The 25,649-nt window shown below is 39.6% G+C and overlaps 1 protein-coding gene and 1 long non-coding RNA gene across 2 annotated transcripts in view; one reads left to right on the top strand and one right to left on the bottom strand.

Annotated features, from left to right (window-relative positions):
• Positions 1-25,649, bottom strand: part of LOC123962517 (cytosolic carboxypeptidase 4) — a 206,071-nt gene that overhangs the window by 55,416 nt on the left and 125,006 nt on the right. The window contains exons 18-21 of the mRNA XM_046038694.1: positions 22,187-22,274; positions 21,728-21,860; positions 14,992-15,145; positions 3,695-3,875 (exon numbers count right to left, since the gene is read on the bottom strand). Of these exons, the coding sequence (XP_045894650.1) occupies positions 3,695-3,875; positions 14,992-15,145; positions 21,728-21,860; positions 22,187-22,274 (556 nt within the window). The remainder of the gene's footprint in view (positions 1-3,694; positions 3,876-14,991; positions 15,146-21,727; positions 21,861-22,186; positions 22,275-25,649) is intronic.
• On the top strand, positions 6,107-6,720 carry LOC123962519. The gene is made up of 2 exons (XR_006822967.1): positions 6,107-6,411; positions 6,536-6,720. It is a non-coding gene; the product is annotated as an uncharacterized LOC123962519 (long non-coding RNA).

Genomic DNA, 25,649 nt, shown 5'->3' with positions numbered 1-25,649 from the left:
CCTCTTTTTCCTATTTGTAGTGGAGATGAGTGGTACCCGGTGGGGTCTTCTGCTGTTGTAGCCCGTCCGCCTCAAGGTTGTGCGTGTTGTGGCTTCACAAATGCTTTGCTGCATACCTCGGTTGTAACGAGTGGTTATTTCAGTCAAAGTTGCTCTTCTATCAGCTTGAATCAGTCGGCCCATTCTCCTCTGACCTCTAGCATCAACAAGGCATTTTCGCCCACAGGACTGCCGCATACTGGATGTTTTTCCCTTTTCACACCATTCTTTGTAAACCCTAGAAATGGTTGTGCGTGAAAATCCCAGTAACTGAGCACATTGTGAAATACTCAGACCGGCCCGTCTGGCACCAACAACCATGCCACGCTCAAAATTGCTTAAATCACCTTTCTTTCCCATTCTGACATTCAGTTTGGAGTTCAGGAGATTGTCTTGACCAGGACCACACCCCTAAATGCATTGAAGCAACTGCCATGTGATTGGTTGATTAGATAATTGCATTAATGAGAAAATGAACAGGTGTTCCTAATAATCCTTTGGTGAGTGTATGTTGTGATCAGTTTCTTGATATGTGAAATATTTGTTAATGCAGCTTTGAGTAAGTCGGCTGTGTTTGATGATGGAAAAGGAGTGAAGAGCAGCGTACTGTACAGCTAAATATACAGCTGTACAGAATTTACAACTGCATAGATCTGAGATTCTTTTCTTATATTTCCCCAACATAATTTTACAGTTTCACCAGCAGCAGACACTTCATTTAGTGAAACTGAAACACAAATGTCATGACAAAACAATAGCAGCAATTTTCTGTGCTAATCTGTATTTTCTAATTATAACCCAAACGTATTTGGTACACAACAAAATGAATCAATTGTTTCTATGCCTTTGAGGACCCAAAATACACACAATCCAACAGGGAATGGGGTTTGAAGTAAAAAACTGTGTTGATGCTTTGGCAATATTGTTCCAGTTTCACACCAATTTCAAGCTCAGAGAATTGACCCGAGAAAGAAATAAAGAAAGTCAGAGGAGAAAAGAGAGATGGAGAGAAAGCTGACGGCACGATGAGTAAATCCCTGCAGTGTCCAACTTAATTCCTGTGAAATGTGTGAGTTGTGCTGCAAGACTTACATCACACACACACACACACACACACACACACACACACACACACACACACACACAGAGTTAAAAAAAAGACAGACAGAGATATATCAAGCTGCTTCAAGCTGCTTCAGGTCATATGGACAGAACATTTGGATGGTATATTGTTCATGTCACGTCATCTTACTGTTTTGATCTCAGCTGAAACAGGATGTCAAGTCTAGACACAGCACAAAGAAGGGCTGCTCAAAATAGTTAAAGGGCTGGTTTGCCCCAATTACAAAAGAACCTCTAATGGTATCCCACATGGTACAGTGTTTTGCACCATGCTCATTGTTTTTTATGTGACCAGGTGATCCACTGACAGGCGGGGGCTGGCACAGTGAGCTGAGTTTCGAGTGGAGGACTTCATATGTCCCTGGGTAGATGAGGTGTTGCAAGAAGTAGTGCAGTCCCATGTTGACTGCATCACCAACTGACCTGTTTGCCTGGTAGGCAAACTGCAGGGGGTCAGCAGGGGGGATGGGGGCCTGTGATGTCCTTAAGGTGAGTCAACACCAGTCTCCTCAAGGATTTCATGACTACAGGGATCCAGGCAACAGGCCTATAGTCATTGAGTCCTGTGATAAAGGGTTTCTTGGGGATGGGAATGATTGTTGAGTGCTTGAAGCAGCAGGGGACTTCACACAGCTCCAGTGATATGTTGAAGATCAGTGTGAAGATCGGGCCCAGCTGGTCAGACAGGAGGGTGCCATTTTGTCTGGGCCTGGTGCCTTCCTGATCTGACCCACTTCTGTGGGCCTCCTCCTTTGCTCGATTAAATTAAGATTTGGCAAACAAATCAAATCAGGAGATAATGCTGTGATGTTTCATAATTTATTTCCTATTGAATACAGGTGTGTTCACTTCTTCACTTTTACCTGAGGGAGATCATCTGTGGTTGAAACATTACATCAGTCACATCCACATGAAATTAGAGTAGTCTTTTGTGTGTGTGCATAATTTGGTGTCTCTTCATCAGGCTACACCCATGAGCATGACTAGTTAAATGCAGGCTGGCCGCACACTGTTAGCTTGAATATTTACATTAAGGCAGAAAGCAGGAGGAGTTTTTAAGATAATGATATACTGTGTGTAGCTACATATTTCCAACCATATTCACATGAACACAACAGACTCTGCTCTCTGTCAGCACAGTGTAGCCTACTAACGTCACAACCCAAACCCGCTGCCCCAACACGGTCTCATCCCAGGGCATCAGATACCAATGCTTGGAAAAAGCCTGCCAGAGCGTCTATATAGGACACCCTGGGATGAGACCTGGCTGGCTGCACAGTGCACTAAATTTTAATCTGTAGCCTAAATATTAGCTGGTAGCGCCATTTGAAACCATACTACCATGCTGTAGCTTTAGCCATTATTCTGCTCTAACAGAGTCGTGTGGATGCTTGTCTGCGGTGAATGTCTCCGTATGTAGTGGAGTAAATTAGATTAAAGAGTAAAAGTATGATGCATTAAAACTTCTCTGACAAGTACCATTTACTCAAAAAAGTTACTTTGTGAAAGATTCCAATCTGGTTTTTGCTCTCCACACAGCACGGAGACTGATCTGGTCAGGGTCACCAGTGACTGACTGCTTGCAGCCCACATTAGCCTGTAGTCCATTTTAATTCCTCTTGACCTCACAATGTCTTAATCTGCTGTCTATGTTGGCATCAGTGACATGGCCCTGGATAGGCTCATCTGTCAAAAAAGCTCCTTCTCTGTCTGTTCTTCAGACTACATCAAGAACTTTACTTTGGTATCAGCAGGTAAAACATCCAGAGACTGCAACTTCTAGAAACAGACAGAGAGCAGAGAAGCGACCACATGACACCAATCCTTGCTGCTCTCACTGGTTACCTGTCAGTTTTACAATTGATTTGAAAATTTGAATGCTTATTTTGAAAGCCTTGCATTGTCTTCTGCTTACTCCCTATGAGTGTGATGGTCTGGCAGGGCCCAACTGGTGGATCCAAAATCTGGACCTGTCACTAAAGGCAACAGGGCTGTCTTGTATTTAGATCACGATTACTCAGGAAACATTGTTCATTTATTGAACTTTTAAAACTGAAAGCTTAATTTTGTAAAATGATTATAGAGCCCATAAAAAAATAAATTATATCCCAACATTATTGACTTGAAACAGCATCTGGAGTGCAAAAGGATGACAGCAGCGCAGTATTTCCCCCTGGCTGACTGCTGGGAGGAATGGCCGCTGAGGCGTGTGTGTGTGTGTGTGTGTGCGTGCGTGCGTGTGTGTGTATACACAAGGAGTGGTGCAGGCGACAGGTGAACTACTGAGCTGATGACAACTCTTACATTATAAATTATATAATGCTGAAATTCCACTGTGGACCACCTCCTGGAAAATTATTCAATTTTTTAATCTCATCAGATGTTATTGTTATGCAGTGAAAAAAAATGTGCAATAGCACAATTATTATTTTATTCTATCTATCTTTGCTGCAGTTTGTCAAATCAACATCCTTAGACTACATATGAAGGATTGATTTTCCTACATCCAGCACTGTTCATGCATTCCACTCACGTGCCATTGATGACTCCGTCTGGGTTGAGCATGGGGATGATCTTGAAGACAAAGTCCTCCCTCAGACTCTGGGCGACCGGGTCACTGCTGCACAGAAACTCCAGGGTGCCCTTCATCACCCAGCTGGCATTGGACTCACCAGGATGGACACGGCCTGTTAGCACGATATAGGGACGATTACCTGCACAGAGACAAATTGAGACCTATCATTTTGTCTGCTGATATAATATACAGTATGTGGAGAATTAGAGTGAAAAGTGTTTTAGCTGGGTGGCGATGGGGCAGTGGATAAGACACATGCCACATGCCTCTGGTGTGGGAGACCTGGGTTGGATTCGCACTGTGACCATCCACCATTGTGTCCCTGGGCAAGACACTTAACCCCTAGTTGCTCCAGATGTATGCAACCTCTGACATGTATAGAAATTGTAAGTCACTTTAGATAAAAATGTCAACTAAATGACTAATTATTAATTTGTCAATTAATCTTGCTCAGTAACAGTTGCTTATTGTCATTAGGGATCATACCTTTGCAATTCAAGTAACAGGACAGTTTCTAAACTCCGTGGCTTGTCAATCACCACTCACTACAAAGCTGCCTCTGCATTGCTAACTGGTCAGTTAATGGTAATCTACATTTCCTGTGCTCTAGTGCCATGCATCATTCAATTATCCAGAACTGGTCTGTAATTAAAACTGTGTCCTCTGCACCCATCACAACAATCTATTAAGCTCTGCTAGTGATTGTGACAGCTGGCCAATAATGCTGGCTACCAGAGGTCACCAGTGATAACGGTAATGTTGTGCAAGGGTCAAAATTAACGATAGCATGCCAACAGATGGGACAGTGTGTTATCAGTCAGGGTTGTTTGAGCTCAATGACAATCTGCTGTTGAGATATTTAGGTAAATGGTGTGCTGGAATGAGCAACATCTGCATAGAGAATGGTCTGTCCTGGGTCATTTATAAGTATAAATAAATAAAATAAATAAAATTGTATTTGTGAGTTTATGGCTTGTTTTGTGTAGAAAAGGTGGGGAATTGTTAGAACTTAGAAATGTTTAAGGAGCATATAAGTAAAACCCTGGATGAAAATAGAGGTAGTATCACATTACATGACTGTGGGCTTAAGTAGTATTCAGCTAATATGGATTTTGAAGTGTGATAGGGATGTGGGTGGTTATATATAGTACGTATAGGTTTGTATGTGCTTAGGTACAAGTCTAGTCAAAAGAAGTAGATGGGTCAAGGTAGACCAGATTGTTGCATTTTAGGTGGTAGATTAGTGTTGGAATAATTGATGGAAATGTCAAACATGGTTGTGTTTTGAGTTGGATGGTGGTTGGGGTAGAGGTTAAGACTGTCGGTGTACGGGAACAACCTGTGTGGAGAATTCTGATTCAGAAGAGGTTTGGAGGCTGGTGCTAATTGTTTGAATTTCTGGAACAAGAAGCGAGAAAGTGAGTCAGCAATTGAGTTTTGTGACCTGGGATGTGGGAGGCTCAGATGATGAACTGGAATTCATGAACTACGTTTCTAGACACTGCAACCATCCTTTGTTGATTTCTGTGTTAGCACTGTTGTGCACCATTTGTGCACCCAAAAAAATGGCTGCTATACTGACTGGGGACTGGAGTTTGGATGATGACACTGATAAGTATTAAGACAGGTACGCCAAAAGTAATCAGAATCAGCTTATGAAATCTTGTTTACTATCTCAGGAATAGACACTGCCAGGAGAAAAATGTCACTTTCATAGAGTCCCAGCACATTCTTTGGCATACCTGTCTTAATGATTATACAGGGTGTGTGGCTCAGGGGTAAGAGCAGTCATCCACTTATTATAATGTTGGTGGTTTGATCCCTTGACACTGTTGAAATGACTTTGGCCAAGACACTGAACCTCAAACTGCTCCCGATGGATGTGCCATCTGTGTGTGAATGAGTTTCTGGGGTGAATGTGATGTAATGTTAATTGGTCGGAAAGGCGCTATACAAATAATACACTTTTACCATTTAGAATCCTGAACCTGAAGGTGGCAGTAATGCAACATCGTGGATGCCAACTGCTATAAAACAACCTCCTGATGGGGGTGGTGTTTTCCTGCTAGTCTGAGAACAGTTGAAAAAGTTTAGCTTTATTGTCAGAGTGGTGGAAATCGGAGAGGGGTGAGCATTAACGCCTTAGATAATCAGTGGTAGTGCCTATAATGTGAATTCCTGGATGTTAACTGTTCATCTGCATTTGTCTGTATTTGAGGCCCCAGTAATATTTGTACTTACAGTGTACTGAAGTAGATTGTCTGTGTAACTATAGTAATCGTCTATTAACTCCCCTCTGCTCTTTCATTTGTTCTCGTTTTTTTCTGTGACTCACTTTGCACTGGGTGTTTTGTCAGAGTGAGTCATAACTCCAAATTGTATGAGTACACCCCAGCTATGACATGGCTGGGACTGTCGCTATGAGTATGTGTTTTTGTTTCTTTCTCATCCTGAATGTGTGTGGCTGGCTGTTGTGGTTTGGCTTTGCTGTCGCTCTGTTTTTCCCCCTCTCTCTCTTGCTGCTCCCTCTGTTTCTTGCCGGCATGTTGCAGCAGTGGGCAGTACCTGTGGTGGTTCCTGGGGCTGGTTTCCACACCTCCTGATTGGCACACCTGAATCTCATCATGCCGATCACCACCGCTTTATAAGCCTTGTGTTCTCTTCAGTTCGGATTGGTATGTTGAGCACTGTAGGTCTCAAGTCAGTATCCGCCTTTGTTTGCTATTTGTTATCAGCTCTTGTGTCCCGTGTTACCTGTAAGTTGTTGTTTAATCGTGTCTCTGTCCTTTGGTCTCCCAGCCTGGAAGAACTCTGTTCTGAATCGCCTTCACCTGCCTGCCACGCTGGAGTCTCAGTTGGAGCCGACTCACTGCACGCCTGCCTGCCTGATATCCGAAACTCACCACACCGACCAGCCACAAAGGATTTTCCCCTGCTCTGCCCATTCTGAAGTTACTGTAGTTCAATAAACTGTTTAAACTTACTGTCTGTCTCAAGTGTGCTTCTAGGTTCTGTACATCACCACCTGACACCCTCTAAGCTGTGGGCCCCACAGGCGTTTTGCTTCCTGTCTGTGTGGTAGGTTCCTTGTGATCTTCCATTCTGTTTCCTGTCTTTTGTAAGCGTTGTTCCTTGGGTGTGTTGTGCCGTTTTTAATTCCTGTCCTTGTGTTTCTAGGTTGATTGTGTGCACCTGCCCTAATGTGTCTCGTTATCTCCACTCCCTTAGCTATAGAAGTCTCTGCCTCACTATGTCCAGTTGCCAGTTCATTGTTTCTCCAGTGAGTTTTTCGTGCTGCTTTTGCTGTGCATTGTGTGTTGTTGGATTTTTGGATTACTGTACTCTTGTTTTTCAGGATACAAACCCTAATGAGTCACCAGTTTGTTTAAAGGATTTACTTAACATTGCATCAATCTCCCGTGTCTGCATTTGGGCCCAAACTCCTAGGCCCTGTGTCAGGTTTAGGTTTAGTGTTAAGGGAAACTCTGGGTTTTTGGTTTCAGAGATCAGAAACTCTAGGTCAGTGACCCTGGCAACTTGCGCTGTGAACCTAATCTCCTCTGGAGGTTTACTTCAACAAATGTTGAGTTTCTCTCTGACTCCTCCCCTCCGCTGTCTAACATTTCCTTATTCAGACTGTCAATATCAAAGCACGTTTTGGAACGCAGTTACGTCTATAGAAACATCAATATCACAGTTAGAAAGGCTATTGGTTTGTTTTACCCAAACATGATCTTGAACATGCTTTTATGATCAATCTGTCATCGATGTATGGACAGTTATCTCTGGACATTGTGAATTTTTCCTCAGCACAGAAATGTATATCTGTATACTATCCTTTATAACAGTGACATTAAGGCAGCTGTCAACAGTTGCACAAAACAATTACTGCAGTAGGCCTAATCACTGTTTAAACTAATCTGTACAAAACTGATCAATGAACAGTAATCTTTGATATTGTAGTCGCACTGATTGGAACATCTGTAGTCATCAGCTGGATATGATGTGAATATTTCTGTGGGGATGCCTGTGGTGCAGCTGAAACAAATGTACTTTAAAAGTGAGTTTTTCATTACTAGTTGCGTACAGCATTTCATAAAACCTTGGTCTCTACAAGGTGAGACCAAAGTGGGGCACACGTAGTAGGTGGGTGTAGATTATGGATGAACCCACTAGTGACTAGCATTTTAAAAGGCTGTGAACATCGGCATCGCCAGGTCACTTTTCCAGGGCTTTAGTCCCAGATGTAACTCAACATAAGCAAATTATTTTCCATGTTACTATGCAATAATCTTCATGACGCAGTCTGTCTCACAGGTCTTCAAAGAGCAGGGGCTACTTCATTTTGTTTCGGTTTTCTTCCTCTGATCAGTGCGCTCGTCTCATTGAGTAGGCTACAGTCCCAGACGGTCTAAAGGGGGGAGCCTCAGGTCTGGACTGGAAATCTGGCATGGTGGACCAATGAAACTTTGGGGCCGGTGTAATGTAAATTATTTATTATTGTTTTAACTGTTTTTAAAAAATGGGCCAATGATCGGCCCATAAAGCATCAGGCCTATACTGACATTGGGCTGTCCCAATCACATCTCTTACTAGCCCCCACCACCAACCCCTCTGCTGGAGCTGTTTCTTGTTTTGTGGGCAAAATAAAAATAAATTGCCAAATGCGCAAAAATAACCGATATGTTTGCTATATGCTGCAGTAGCCTACCCTGCATAGTACAGGCACTTGAAGGAGTAAAGGAGGTGAAACAGAGGGACAGCAAGAGAGAGCAATGAGAGTAGAGGTGAAGTGGTTGGTAAGCATGGAGTAGCTCTGCCTGTAGGGAGGGAGGGTCATTTACATTGGGACATGTAGCCACCATTTTTTGAAAGCATTAAAAATGTTCTGAAAATAGCTTGCACCAAGAAATGTTAATTAACCAATAAAAATGCTATGAGAAAGGTTTATTTGCACAATAAACCTGCAATGCAGTGTAAATACTGAATAAATCTCTATCTCTCTAAATATCTCTATTTAAAAAAATAAAAATAAAAGAATAAGCTACTGATTACTGCATTACATTCTATTATATTTTTATATTCTGAATTGTCACCTGCCACCTAAATTTTGTCCTTCCCTTTATAAAAATAAAGACATTTCCACCATTCCCCCAGACCCCCCCTATCAAGTATTTCCTCAATTACTTTTTTTAAACTGAATTCAATTAACCTAATTTATCATTGAGGTGAAAAGGTGCCATATGCACATTTGAAGAGACTGTAGGCGACTTCAGGCATGCCTGCATGTATGTAGACTCAGCTGTGATTAAATTAAATGAGAAAGGAGGAGGAGAAACATATCTGACAGCAACACAGAATGCCTGAGAGCTGCACTGCATAATATTCCAATATATTTATTTATTTATTTTGAATTGTCGATTCAGACATTTCTCCAATAACGTGGTGCAAAAAAATTCACCAGAATGCAGGAAATTAAGTGTTTAAAGCCCAGACCCCCCTGAGTTCAGAAAATGAGACAGTTGTTAGTGTTACTGTGTGGAGGAAATTTACTGTTGCTTTATAGATGTACTTTGGGTAGCGGCAACGGGGGGTGGGGGTTGAAAACAGGTGAAAACATGAAAGATTTCTGGGCTGGACTAAGCCCCCAATGTTTCAAGAGCCTGGAAACGCCCCTGGCTGTGAATCTGGAGTTTTGATATGTAACTATCACGCCCAGTGGCGGCTCCTGCCAAATCTCTCAGGGGGGGGGCAGTTGTTGCGATGATGGCTAAGGTGACCAGTTCAATGGTCTAAGTCTGCTATAAGACAAGGATTGTTCCTTAAGCTACATACTGTACAGTATTTGTGAAAAACTACATACTGAAGTTCATTGTCAATGTCTACAAGCAGTCCACAGTTAAGATCAATAGATCTTTAGACCTTTGGATGTAAAGGCAACTACTTTAGTCTTTACATCCCGACACCACGGTTGAATTTTCAGCCTTTTCAACAGCAGCTGATCGTAGTGAGAGCAACAAGCTGGAAGACGAGTCGTTTTCAGGTGGCAGAAGCGTAGCTCTGCTGCTGGGCGCATGACGTAAACACGTAAGTGCGAGCCCTCTCGGAAACCGATAGAGATTGCATTGCAGTGGCCGCAGCTTGAAAAAACTGCCTTTACATGAAAGTCTATGAGGGAGATCTGGGCGATTCAAAACCAGACTGAAATCGCACCAAAAGAGGCGGGACTTCACGAAACACGACTTGACGCTGATTGGACAGCGATATTCATAGACAAACTCTCTGTCAAAAACAGTCACATCTAACTCACAGTGTGGTAGAAAGTGGTAGAAAAATATCCCCTGCCTTTCCCGGCTTGGCGGTGCGTCGCCCGGTCGCCCTAATGAACAAGCCGCCCCTGATCACACCTATTCAGTTTGAAAGAGCAACAGTGTAACTTCATCACTCACTCAGTAAGGGACAGGCTTACGCATTTATAGGGCTGGTCACGCGGTAACACTTTACGGTACACAAGTGAGGAATGAATCAGGAAGGGCCTGAATTAATTGAGATACTATATTAATCAATCTTTACACAATGCTTAGTTCCAAAATATCTGTCAATACTGACCACTCTCTTGAGTAGTTCCTGCTAAACTCTGAACCAGCCACAGTGCAGCACACCACTAGTAACGACTTATAACTTACTCATTAATAAATGGTTTAGTGTGTCAGTTTTAGTGGCATCTAGTGTTGAGGGTTGCGAATTGCAACAAATGGCTCACTGTGCATTCACTTGCTCCTTGGAAGAAATAAGTACTTTATAATAAATGTAGTAATTCAAATGGCAATTGTAAATTCAGCAGTAAAGAACCTAACTTTGTTCTTTTTCTCCATGACGTTGTACATTATATCCATTTAATTTCTAAATCCAGCAACAAAAAGGCAGTGAAAACTATCAACATATGGTCCTCTTTAAATATCTTTATATAATATAGACTACCCCCCTAGTATTATTATTTGTGTCTTTCTATATATTTGCATACTGTTCTGTATACTTCTTTATATCCCATGTTCACTTTATTCTTCTTTTTGCACTAAAGATTTAAGACAAATCCGATTAGTCCCACACCACATGAATGCACCATCAGTTACTGCTCACCCTTCCATTATCGAGTGCAAATGAGAAGCTACAGTGGCCGCCATGCACTGTCGACTGTTGTGCTTAATAATATGTGTGGTCCTCCATTAGTCCAAATTTCACTTCTCTTCCTACTTCTAATGAACTAGACTGCTACTACTACTTATTCCTTATTTTTCATATGTATTCAACGTAGTGATGAAACGTGCTGTGTAGAGTAGTTTGTCTGTTTTGGCTACTGCAGACACATGGCAGAGCAGCATGGCGATGTCCATGTAAGAGGACCCGCGGTGTATGTAAATAGAAATGGCTCATTCTAAGGTTCATTATGTAAGCTTTATACACCACTGAAAACATAGTTGTATGTATTATTTTGCATTTCTGTCAATAGATCCTCCTTGACAATGAATTAATTATCAGGTGTTTCCTGATTCCTTCTTTAGTAACTTCACACACTTATGTGTACCGCATGATAAAGTGTTACCGGCCTCCCTTTGCTGTGGTCCATCCAAAAAAATAGTTCCAGATAAAAAGGATGCATGAAATGTGAGAAACCATCCTAGTCCAGCTTCAGCTACCTGGAGGCCATGCCTATCCTGCTAAATAAGATTATGTTTGATAATTAAATGCTTTCACAGATGAGCTGTGATTGCATTGCAAGCCTTTTTTAATTAGAGACAAGAGAAGTGCTCCAGGAAGCAGGATGCTTTGTCTAATCCATCCCCTATGAAGAAAAGCTTGCATGTCGAAGGAAGAGGTGAAATAAATGGGTTTACATATGACATTATACGTTTTATGAAATCAAATAAACTTCAGACATGGTTTTCACTGAAATAAGAGTGATTACGAGCTTGACATTCAATAAGGTTTTCTCTGCATTCTCATCTGTGTTTCTCATTCGTGTTTCTCATCTGTGGCAATGATTAAAATTTTTAATCTCAATTAATCGCATGATTTTCTTGCAATTAATCGCGATTCATTTTGAATAATGAAAAACTGAATAATGAATTCTAAAGTAGTGTATTGCGCAATTTTAATTTAAATGTACTGCTATATACACAAAAGTGCAATAACATGGTTTGCAAACACTTTAAACAAAGTGTTCTATCTCACACAGGCTCCGCCCTCTACTGGACTCTATGGGTACTACCTCCTCCAATAGGACATCACTACCGATACGTGCGTGATGTATAAATAGCAGTGTCCCTACTTCCTCAGCATCCTTTTTTCTTCAGCAAACGGGGAACTGTTCATTAAATTCACCACCTCCACGGATGGAGTCGCCACTTCTAGAAAATTATCTTTGTACCCGGGCGAGGTGACCCATGTCCTGCCCGGACGAGTCCAGGCCCCCCCGCCAGCCGCATAATTCACATAATTACAAATGAGTTACCTGGGAAACGTTAATGGTTCTTCCAGTTTAAATAAAGGTTTAAAATTAAATGAAAGCCATGGCGCTGCTGTAAACCCACTGACATGGCTGGTTGTAATTACACCTGATTAGCATACTCATTTGCATACATGGGAAGAAGACTGGAACTGATTGGGTGTTAGTGCTCAAGGCTTTGTTTGTACTTAAGTTTGGGTTGTTTGTCCAACATCCACACACTCACAGACACACATATCACCCCTCAGGATAAAAAACCCCCACACATGCTCACTCACAAATCTACATAAGCATACCTGGGAGCCTCTCTGTTCCATAGTGAAGCAACACAGTTTGAAGGTTTTAAGTTATTTCCTTGTTCAAGTAAACATCAGCTGTCCACATATCTCATCTCTGCCGCACCTAAAGGTGACTGTTAATCTTTTAGAGGTACAGAGATCAACAATAACACCTTCAATGTGGAGTGCAAATTGGGCAACGAGGAAGACAAACTCTGATGGTAAGAAAGTGAATTACTACTGGCAGAAATACCTGTCACTAGATAAATGCACTGGAGGTGAATCACAGCCTGAACCTATGGTCGCTACACATTCCCTTGGTCACTTTTTGGTGACTTAAAGTTGTAATCCTTAAGAATTCAGCCTGAGTTGTTGGAGACCTGTGGTTACTGAAGGAAACATTTCTCTATGCGAGTTAACTTTCTCTAAACTCTTCACATAGTCAGCACAACAGAAGTCAATGTGGACTAAACAGTGGATCACTTTTTATTGCTTTATATACAGTCATGGACATCATAAGGCTTATTTCAGGAGGGCTGAAGCTACCCCCAAATGGTCCTAAGCCCCACAATTTAAATTTAAAATCAATAAAGGAAATGTGGGCTGTTTTGTTTTCTTCTAACAACAGGCATTTGTTGGCAGGTCTAGGCACCAAGGCAAAGCAAATCATTTCATTATATTTATTATATTTGCTATATTCTGATAAATTAAATAAATATGTAGATGTTGCCTAAATTTAGGCTAGGCTATAACTTAAGAGGATCTTAGGACACTTAATAGGATCCTTATCAACAGCTTACATGATAAAGTATTTATTGTATGCTTGTAGGGCCAAATGAAATCTGTTTTAATTTTTTCCAAATTCCATTTTATTTTGTTTTCCGTTTTAATTTTTCTGAATTCTGTGTTTCACAATTCATTGTGTCATCAGAAAGAGTGTGAAATCATCTGGTATACAATTTCAACAACTCAATAAGAAATTATAAAACTCAGCAATCAATATCAATTAATTTGATGTATCAAACCAAATGTGCATATAGAAATGTTCAAATGTAGGTGAAATTATTAGATCTGTACACGTTAACGCAATAATAACACGTCAAGGATGATGCGTTCAGTAACGCAGCATTACTTGGATTAGTAAGTGTAATAATATTACTGTTTTAGAAAAGTAATCTGTTACACTACAGTGTAACAGTAATAATATTACAGTAACGCGTTACAGTGAAAAGCATCTGCCAAATGAATAAATGTAAAAGTAAATGTATAGATATACATTTATAGGAATAGCATGTTTTGACCCTCATTGTGCAAGGACCCATGGTTTTAGGAAGGAGTAAGTGGAAGTAAGGCAGCATCAGGACCTGCCTGTGGCATAGGTGACGTAGGGGGTTGTCTAGGCTGCAAAAAATCAGGCGCCGCAAGAGAAAGTTTTTGACTCAGCGCGAATCAACCCAGTTAATGCCACACCGGCGTACACCTTGAGTTTTGAAAGATAAACATCTAAAAACTGAGGCGCAGCCTTGCTCTGTTTGGGACTGTGAGCTGCACTTTATAAGAGGTGCTGAAGTTAACGTGTGTAGATTTGCAGTGAGATTTCTGCCTGATCAGTAGTGTTGTTGGTTCGTTTCGGTTTCACATGCAACATGTAGTCCCAAACTGTGTCGGTGAAATGGTCTGAAGGGGTTACTTCCAATGGAGAAATAACGTAGCCCAATGAACTGTAGAGTATAGAGCAGGTAGACTCGCCTTGGGCACCGGCGCTGTCAGGGCCCTGGGCAGCATTACAGATATTATATCACCGTGGTGATATGATAACTGATTCATCTGAGGAAAAACACTTGTTCATTTGAACAACTTCCTCTGAGAAGTTGAATCATGACCACAGGCAAATATTACGTAAAGCATTTAAATTAGATTATTTCATATTAAAGTGCATGGCTATCAATGGTGAAATCAAGCAGTTATTTTCAATTCCGGGAAAAGCTGACTGTGTTGCAGCATTCGTGGGAAAATGACAAGATGAAATGGCATAATTACTATGCACAAATGCCCGGCGTGTAATAGCAGCTACAATAGTTGGGTATAATATCATGCTCATATGGATATGCTTGGATGAATCTCCCAAAGAAATAATTTCTTCTTATTTCATATTTCTTCAAGGATCACTGGCTTTCAATTAAGTACTCTGTTTTGTCTAAAAACAAAGCATGGGATATCTGTCTCTGTCACGATGGGTGGCTGGCTATTTGTCTTAGACACACCTGTGCACACACTGCAATAACACATTCCATCAACTTGCTATCAAACAGGTGCCTCCCTATTTATATGACCTCCAGCACTCAGACCCTTTATTCCAGCTCATCACACACTCACACACGCGCGCACACACACACACACACACTCACACACACACACACACACACACACACACACACACACACACACACACACACAGCAGCAGTACTCACGTAGCTGGTGCATGTCCTTCCAGGACCTGCTGGCAGGACAGGCAGTGATGGTGACCACCGGACAAGAGTTTTCAGCCAAAGTGGTACAAAGAATCTGCTCCCGGAAAAAAACCATGGCAGGATCCACTGATTTCTGCAGCACCTTCAGATGAGCCTGGCAGATACAATAAATATACAAGTGTCTCAAGTAGACATGTAGGTTCTGATGTGTATATTACATGCATTTACAGTGCAGTCATAGTCAAGTATAAAAACAGTGACATGTTTTCAATTGGAATGGCTCTGTATTCACTGGATTTAACATGAAACAGGGACTGTGATATTATGTGGTTGTTTAAAGGTACATCTTATTGGATAAACAGCGTAAACTCTGTTTCCTAAATACTGTTTATATAAAACTAATTTGCTGTACCAAATAAATTTTGAAGGAACTATAATGGCTGTTAACTGCTCTGGGAATCACATCAATATCATGCTTAAACAAGTGTGTCTGAGAAGGAACATCAACAAACAGTCTTTTATTGGATTCAATTAACTCAACCAAGTCTGAGACAAACAAGCAGGAAGGTTTAGCAAGATCCCAGAGTTTGACAACTTGGGTCAAAGCCACAGATAGAACCCTGTCACTTACTTCAACACCGTACAGCTCCCTTGAGACTTTAGCTTCTATAACACGCATGTTCCCTATCACAGTAAGATTTTAACATTAATATGACAGAGATACGATCTACATCAGTTATTGGGAGTGGCTACAAGATAATCTGTATCACCAAGTCTTTATCAGCAACCTTTTCCTGGACCAAACAGTCCACTGTGGTGAGTCTGCAAGCTAGACCGAGGAATCAGCAGCAACTCTAAGCTTATCACCAGGCAGGAATTCTCTGCTTTGAATGTGCTTATCAAACCATCTTTTCATTCTGGCCTGCACTGCTTCAAGATAATCCCTGGCAATTTCACAAGCACAGCGTAGTTTGAATCTGAAGCTACACACATAGTCCAACAAGTTTTGAGGGGGTTTAAATGTTTGCTATAAGGGAGGTGCCCTTATAGCAAACATTTGATCCCCCTCATCCCAGTCATTTTGAAACTCCAGGCAATAACATTTATTGTCTGGAGAAAGCAGTAAAGTGTGCCCTTAGTTGCAAGGTATCTCAAGGTATACTGGCACTTCCAGTCTGCCTTCTCGTACACCATCATTGGTCAGTCATATACATGCCCTTCACCCTAACATCTCAGTCATTACCCTCAGCACCACAACAACAGGCAAGAGACAGAGCAGCAGCTTGCTTGTCAACAGTGGCACATGGGGCCTGAACAGCTTAAAAAATGTCCAAATCTAAAGTAAAATCACAGATGAATTACAGAAAGAATTCCTAGGCGAGGTCCAAGGCTAAAGTGAATTTTTGTGGTAGGATTATAATTAAGTTCAACATTAGGGGAGGGCAGAGTTTCATGTGTAAATCAGGAGGTTGAACACAGAGATGTAGCTGTTCCTGCAGGTCAGGGGAGACAAAAAGTCACAGAATGCATCCAAAATCCAGAGCAGCACATAGGACGAGACCGAGGTGCTGGCTGTTAAAACTAAACTGCTGTCAACCTAAACAAGGGTGGCTGGGACTCAGGAGGTAGAGCGGGTTGCCTGTTAATCGGAAGGTTGGTGGTTCAATCCCCGGCTCCTCCAGGCTGCATGTTGAAGTGTCCGTGGGCAAGATACTGAACCCCAAATTGCCCCTGGCGGCTGTTCCGTCAGTGTGTGAGTGTGTGCGAATGTTAGTTTCTGTTTGGGCACATGGGCTCAGTGTATGAATGTGTGTGATGTCATTTAGTGTGAATGCAGATGTATTGTAAAACTGCTTTGAGTGGTTAAAAAGACTAGAAAGGCACTATACAAATACAGAGCATTTACAAAGCATTACTTATTTACATTTATTAATCAGAGCATTCAAAATATATCATTCAAAATCAGCAGGGGAGGCACGTAGAAACAGCTATTTCTCTCTCTCTCTTTCTCTCTTTCCCCTCCTTCACTTCCACATTTCGTCTCTTCTGTTGTGGGTCGCCGCTACAATGGATGAAAATGGAATTAGGCCTAAGTTCTATTTACAACCACGAAAAGCGAGCAGGCAAAGAAACCAAACTAAATTACATGTTCTGACTTTCTATATATCGATCTCCTCCGCTCCATTTCAGTACTGTGGCGCCGCACCTATACACCCATAAGTAGCACAAAAGGAAGCACAACTTCTCATTATACATCCTTGTGGAGTAAAATGATAAATCAATCTACCTTGTATATTATCAATCTGTAATTTATTTTCTTTAAGCATTTAGCCTTTACTAACTAAGTTAGTCTATCTGTTGCTCTCCTCTTTAGCTTTGGCTACACAACATTGATTTAATACAGTCTATCTTTAAGACAGTCTATGTCTTAGTTATAAATATAGTTAAATAGTCAAAGTGGGAATTCAAACTGTTTGTCTTGGCTGACTCACAGAATGGCTACACAGTGGACTTTTTACACCAGCAAAAGCGACATCCCCTCTGGACATGGCCTGCCCTATGATGTTGTGACGTAGCTGGTGCAACCAGGTTACATGGACAATTTTTATTCCAACCCCAAGCTCTTTAGGTTGCACAAAGAAAGATCTTTGCCCTGTAGCAGACCACTATGGTATTAACAATCAAGGCAATTTAAGAAAAGAAGAACTGCTTACAAAAATTATAAATGGTTTAGTTGAGCAGGGCGTGCCGTGTGAAAAGTTTTAGTTGCCCAATGAGCATATGAGATATATCCTCTGAGGGAGACCGGAACGAGCAGGAAAAAGTTCAAAACAAAGTTTCAGGGCTGAGGGAGTTAGAGCTAAAGTTGCATTTGGGGAGACTAAAACTAGAGATTGAGGCAAAGGAAAGGGAGCAGGTAAGGCAGTAGGAGTGGGAGCGGGAAAAACTGAGGCTTGCACATGAACTTAAGGAGATTGTCAAGGGTAAATGTAAATGCTCCGTACTTGTATAGCGCCTTTCTAGTCTTTTCGACCACTCAAAGTGCTTTTACACTACATCTGCATTCACCAGTCACACACTGAGCCTAAGTACTCAAACAGAAACTAACATTCACACACATTCATACACTGGTGGAACAGCTGCCAAGGGCAATTCGGGGTTCAGTATCTTGTTCATTTTTTGATCAAAATGATTGCTAGGGACAATTCAGAAGTGTAAATAGGTAGGGACAGTATCTCTACTATCCCTACCTATTTATATGCCCTTATTACAGTTTTTCTCACTCGCTTTAATATATTTCTCAGATCAGAATTGAAATTCTCAAAACTAATTGTTCAACCTCCACATCATCTTGTTACTTGTGCACATCATAAAAGCACAAACTGCAAATGACTTGACACACTGATGCAAATGATTATGTACAATTGTCTGCTGTTTCCTACATTATCAATTGCTTATGTCCTGCTGATCACAATGAATTATACCAGTCTCTGTTGAATAATCTTACCCCCCAAAACATCTAGGCTAAGTTCATTGCATTAGTCACTACATGCAAAATGGTTGAACATGTTATCAAAAATCAAAGTTAAAATACTTTATTCATATCCTTTGCCTACAAGTATATAGTTAAACGAAATGTTGTTTCTTAAGGACCATAAACAAAGTAAGAATAGACCACAACAACATCACAATAGCAACACTCATATCAATACTCAATACCAGTAAACAGTAACAATACACAGTCAGCAGTAATATATATAGATAGACATTCCATACATGTCTATTAGAATTTCTTTGTAAATGTGTAAACCTGAATTGATGAAGATATCTGTTGTGATGTGGAAGAGAATCTGGGATACAAAAGACCGGAATATCCCATGCAGCAGTCCTGTCTCTTTTAACAAATTACAGTACGAACAGTAAAAGCATAGCTGTGATTCCTGTTCTCTCTCCTGCAATGTATAACTTTGTACTGGTGAAAGTGATATATGCCATACAAAAAAAGTGCAGCCTTGTGCATTTTCAATCATTGTCATCAAAATCTTAGCCAAAATGTAGATAGTCTATATCTGTCAATCATATTTTCGACACATGTCTATTAGACTTTTTTTTGTAAATGTCTCCTTACTGTAATTGATAAAGATATCCATTGTGAACGGGAACATCAGCCTAAGGAGTGTTTCACATGCTTACATTTCTAATTTCTAATTCCATTGTGCTATGCAGTGTTGTAAAATAGTCCTTTCTTTTTCTTTTCTGTATCAGTACGAACAATAAAAACATAACTGTGAATCCTGTCTAATCTCTTGCAATGTATGTAACTTTATACTGTTGAAATTCATATGCCAGATTGAAAAAGTGCGGCCTTGTGCATTTTTAATCATTGTCATCAAAACGTAATGTTACAGTTTACTCTGTAAGTGTTTACATCTGAAAACACTTACAGAGTACACTGTTATATTGATAACATGACTAAACGTTTTGACTATCTTGTTCGTAAACAATGGCACAAGGATTTGTCATTTTGATGCACTGTCATGTTCAGTGACATAAAGATTTGCTTTTGAGAGAAAGACTAAGGATTTTGAGCAAGTTACGGGCTTTTGCTGGAAATCCACTATGTTCGATATGTTTCGAGAAATGCACTCACCGTTTCGCAAATGTTAGGGATGATTTGAGAAATGTACCAAAGTGAGGAAGGAAAGCTGTAATAGGAGAGGAAGTTGCTATGAAGGACACTGCATATGACCTTTTCCAGTAGCTCAGGCAGCTATCCCAATATGATTATCCCTAAAGCATATATGAATGTAATCTTTACAACATAAAGAATTATTGTGGCAGTAACACAGGAGCAGCCAGTTGTTGAATGAAGTAGGATAAGCCTACATAAAGAGGGACACCTGTCACACACCAACAGGACAGTTTGCTTCTCAAAAATGACTGATTGATAAATAACAACTGGTAGCCAACTGAATGAAAGCCAAGATCAGTTTCACAGCAACATTTTATTTAATAAATTCACCATGGGCTTCGATAGAAAACAAATAGTTACCATTTCAAATTAGAGAACAGAAATAATTTAAATCAAAGGGAAAGTAAAGTATTTCTGCCGGCTTGTGAAAGGGCGATGCAGACTGCCTTCCAACACGCTCAGCAGCGGCAGAGTGTGCAGTTACTGGATTTCCGTTACATCAGTAGAACAACCAAACCTTAAACTGAAAAGGTATTGCCTGGTTTCCTTTGTTGTTGCATGTTGTTGCATGTTTTGCGTCTGCCCAGCTCATTAACATCTGGAACATCTGTGTAACCTTGGGTGCAGCTTGGATAGCAGCTCATTTCGGCTAATGCAGCAAACTGCATAGTAGACACCAGACTAGCTGTAATGAAGGTATAAATGGTGACTGTAGCGAGTTAAGTTAAAAGTAGATTACACTTTTTTACTCATTTTTGTTACTTGTAACAAGTTACTACTCAGCTCTGAGAATAATAATAAGTCAGACAGAGACAGACGGATAGATAGATTCCAATTTGTACTAGAACCAATAATTCTATATGGCAGTGAAATATGGGGGCCAAAACTTAATAATGAGTTTGACAAATGGGACAAAACAATCATAGACTCTTTCCTTACCGAGTTCTGTAAGAGCATCCTGCAGGTGCAGAGAAAAAAAGCAAATAATCTGTGCAGAGCAGAGCTCGGCCAATACCCCCTCTTACTAAAAATACAGAAAAGATTAATTAAATTTTACAATCACTTAAAATCAGTTAACCCTCAGACATACCATCACAAAGCCCTAACATACCAGGAGCTAAAACCAGAGAAGAGTCCCCAGCAGCCAGCTGGTCCTGAGGCTCTCTGCAGTAACATCCACATTAAGTCTACATTATCAACAAGCAAAAACCTAAAAAGAGAGTTCACACTGGCAAATTACCTGAGCACAATAAAATGTCCTAAACTAAGATAAATGTTGACTACATACAAACTGAGTGAACACAGCCTGACCATAGAAAAGGGTCGCCACAGACACAAGAGGAGAGACTCTGCTCCCACTGTGACACAGGGACAGGTAGAGACAGAGCTGAACTTTCTAACCTCATGCCCAAAATATAAAACACTAACGTTTCCCAAATATACCCTGAATTCAAATTTATATCAGACACACAGAAACTCCCCTATTTACTTGGAGAAATAATTGCTGCAAAATATATCTCCTCATGCCACAAACTGAGGACAACTGAGGACAACTGAGGACAGAAATTTAACTAATTTTCAAATTATTATTATTTTGATTGTTTGATATTTTAGTAATTGTTTTGTTTTTAAATTTCATATTTGATACTGATTTTTTTAGTTGTTTTTTTAAAATTAATTAATGAATTAATTATTTTTGTCTATTAATTCACACACACACACACACACACACGTTTACGGTTTTATCTATTTATTTAAATTTTTTATATATTATTATAATAACCTTTTTTTAGTTTTATTTTATTTTTCATATATTTTCATTATTTTTTTAACACACACACTTACGCTTACTGTTTTATTTATTTACTTATTTAATGAAATGTATGAAATTAATTGTTCTTATGTAATTTCTATGTAGCTTTGGCAATATTGTTGTTATACATTCATGCCAATAAAGCTGATTTGAAGTAGATAGATAGATAGATAGATAGATAGATAGATAGATAGATAGATAGAGAGATAGAGAGATAGATAAATCCGTACCTTTAGAGCAGAGTATGTGTAGGGATAATGGTAGGCCAGATAGCAGACGTCTTCATTGTGTTTGAAGGAGATGGTAAAGGTCAGAGTATAAAAGGTTGTTCTCCTTCTACCCCGAGCTGGACAAAAGTGATTTCTAGAGGGAAAAAACAAGACAATCTTTGTGTAGATTAAAGATCTCTGGCAGTGTTTTTAAAGTTACTATCTATGCAAGTATTTTTCTCTTCTGACGTCACTTCTCATTCGAACAGTGTGAGAGCCTTTGTGAGCGCTTTGTCAATGAACTTTCTCTTTAGAAAGCTAGTTAGTTACAGATTGAGCCTCTGTAGGTGAATCAGTGTTAATGTTGCATCATCTTATATAATTCAGTTATGACTTGACATTGTAGTCATTCAGGCATTGTGTTTCCTGAAGAAGAGAACAAAACAAATTTTTCATTGAATCTGTGTATTTCATTCATACCTGAAATAACAAATTTCAGTTCCGCTCCTAACCCAGTGAGGTCTACCTTCCAGAGCTTCTCTTACTGAGTACAGCACAGGCTGCATTCCTGCAGTAAACAAACACACACACACAGACACACACATAGATAGACAGTTAGCCACAGCGAATAGATGTGATGTCACAGCGGCCTATAACGCTGCAGTTGTGTGTTCACTCTGCTTTGTACTGGTGCTGGATGTGACTATATTCTATAGTATTATTCTTTAAACTATATAATTATAAATTTTCTTCTCTAATGTAAAAATTTATATAAAGAAATGTATTTATTTATTAATTTTAATTTTGTTGGGACATTTAACATGGACAAATGCCACAGACCAGAGTACTGTACAGTACAGCACAAGCTAGTTTGCAATGCATGTCCCTAGATATGCCTTTATACAAAGACACACAGAAATCTAAACACAAAAATACAAAACAGCACAAAACAAACAATTACACAATAAAATGGCCTTAAAGCTAAAAATTAAAAATTTTAGTAAGTAAGGACTTCCACACACAGATGCTTGTCAAAGCAAGAATTTACTAAAGGGCACCTTACAGTTTACCATACGTGAACCTGTCAGAACTTAACATATCTAATTTCTTAAGAATATGCCAGTGGTGAGGTCAGCTTCCTGTCCAAATTTCGGCTTGATCATATACCATCATACGGCTTGAGTGTAGATGCTGCTTATGACCAACACATGACAGTTGAATCGTGGAATGCATCAATCCTTTTGCAGCATAAAATGGTAGACAATCTCTAATGAGTCTAAATGTATGTATCTTTTTGCAACCACTCAATAATATAAAGTATGTTAAGCTTCCTGTAAAATCACTAAAGTATGGTGATGTTATAGTTATACTGTAGTGTTTATATAGCATTGCTATAGTATTTCCTGTAGTGTTTCTTTGTTTTGTCAGGAATTTACTATAGTTAAACTGTGTTGTTTATACAGTGATATTGTAGTGTATTATATGTTTTTTTTTCCGGATGCACTATAGAAAGTTACAATAGTAAGTATACATTTACTATAACATCATCATAGTAGCATTATAGGAACATACTATAGTGTGTTCAAAAAACCAATCACAGACACACTATATAATATACTATAGTAATACTATTTAAAATAATACAGGAATACTACAAAGAGCTAGATACATAGTATTACTATTGAAAAATATAGGGATACTATAGCTAATACAATAGCACCACAGAAAAACACTATTGCATCACTATACAATTCTTACAATTCTCATAGTATACTATAGTAATACTATGGTTAATTTTTTTAAGGGTGGTGTTGGTTGGCACACTTTTCACCCTGCTGTAATGCATGTTAGAACAGAAAATGAAATTTTAAGGTCTCTGCTATAAATAGATATTTTTATATTTACAAATGTCTCAAAAATGAGGGGATTCGTGATTAAAGTCATGTTGTGCATTTGACAGAATTAACACAATTATTTTCTGGCCCTAGTAAGATCACAGAAACAAAAATGTAGCTACAAAATGTTTGCTTTCTTAAGCAAAAATGTCATTGCTTTAGCAATAGTATATAGTACTGATTGATAGTAATTTATTTAAGTTGAATTCCGGATATATACCATTATTAATGCAAACTTAAACCCTAACGTCTTTTTTGTTATTTCTTTAGAGGAAGGGGGACTATTTCAGAGTTGTTGACCAGTTGTCCTTTCAGGACCTTAGAGCTGAAAACTTGAAACTAGTGTGAATTTGGGATACCTTGAGCAAACTTTGCATGCTTGCATGGTTGATGTGAAAGATGGGTAAGATACAAAGCGCTGTGAGATAACTGTTGTTGTGATTTGGCGCTATATAAATAAAATTGAATTGAATTGAATTGAATACATACCATGTAATTAAGTCCTGCCTTGGTCCTCCATTATGTTTCCTGTCACTCTCTGTCAACTATGGTTGACCTCTAGCTATGACACAAATCTTTTTTTGTGCTGCATTTAGCCTTTGGGCTGGAAAAGTTAAAGAGCCATGGTTCCTATTGAATCAAACAGCATCAGATCGCCAGAGGTAAAAATAGACTTTGTAGCCTGTCAGCACATTACAATCTTTCAGAAGAAAAAACATTTTCTTTACAATGGGATACAGACTATTTTAAAAGAGCAAGCCCTTCTTCTACTCCTTCACTTCTTCCTGAGATGAAACCAATTTCCTGAGGGACATTAAAAAGAGCTATTTTCCGGTACAAAGGGCATTATATGAATTTTGTGTAGTATGTGTGTATGAAAGAACTGCAATTGCTACTGGAGAAACTGAGTGTTTTGCAATCCTTTTGTCTGTGTGTGTATTTAGCTGTAATGGATGGTCTATTATGGTAGGACCCACTGCTGAGTCTGTAGAGCGGTCTTTGGGAAGGGAAAGTATAAGAGCAGCAAAAATACAGCAAGAGGTCTGATTTATCAACCCCCATACTTTGTGTGTGTGTGTGTGTGTGTGTGTGACAGAAACTGAGCTCTGATAGAAGGGTCAGAGTGCAAAAGGCCTTATATATAAGAAAATCCCACTGATAACTGATAGAGATTGAAGGGGGATTGTTATTTGCTGCAGGCAATAAAACACACAGCCAGAGTCTGGTGAAAGCGGTGAATCCCATTTATAGTTTTTGTTGTTTCTAATCACGTCAGCATAAGGGGTATCAAATGGATATGTAGAAACCATTCCACCAAGTCTTGGACTAAGGTATGAGTAATAATGATGCACAATTTAATTTAATTTTGTAAATCCTGTCTGACTGACATCCTTGTATTTTAAAGTTTTATCTCTGAGGTTTTTTTCTTCTGCTGAATTGTATCAGCTCAGTGTGAAATTTGACTTTTGAAAATGAAGGAAGTCAAAACTGTTGTTGCTAATCTGATCGATGCTAACATGCTAACCGCAACATAAATGTTTGGGAACCAATATAATGACATAAAACATTAAAGCAATCAGGAAAACAAGACCCTGTAATCAGGTGCTGTTGTAATGTCAGCTACAAGCCAGTACTGTTTTTCTCTTCACAGCCCAATTTCTTTGGCCTATATTTGCTAACATTTAGTCAAATTGCCCCCATTAAAATAACCTGAATTAGCTGTTAGTAGTTCATGTTTGCAAAGTACTCATGAACAAACAGGCAACTATCACTGGATGTCATTATGTGTTTTGAGTTATGACTCTGAGAAGTAGTTAGATTTTTGACTCAAATTCACTTCACATAGTATCTTTGCCTGCCGTTCAGCTCACCAGCGCCCCCTGGGAAGGCTTTTGTCTATGTCTTTTGGCTTTATCCTGCTGAATGTCATTTCGCATTTTGTTAAAATGCCATCTTGAATAATGAGGAGTCGAAATGACTAGTAGGTACAAAAGGTTTTGGAATCCAGGCAGTAGATGACTTTGGCTGCAACGTATTCCTTTGCCATG

The sequence above is a fragment of the Micropterus dolomieu genome, linkage group LG22 (assembly GCF_021292245.1).
Source record: "Micropterus dolomieu isolate WLL.071019.BEF.003 ecotype Adirondacks linkage group LG22, ASM2129224v1, whole genome shotgun sequence".
Lineage (NCBI taxonomy): Eukaryota > Metazoa > Chordata > Actinopteri > Centrarchiformes > Centrarchidae > Micropterus > Micropterus dolomieu.
The sequence above is the reverse complement of the archived record's forward strand: the minus strand, read 5'-3'. Positions and strand labels throughout refer to the sequence as shown.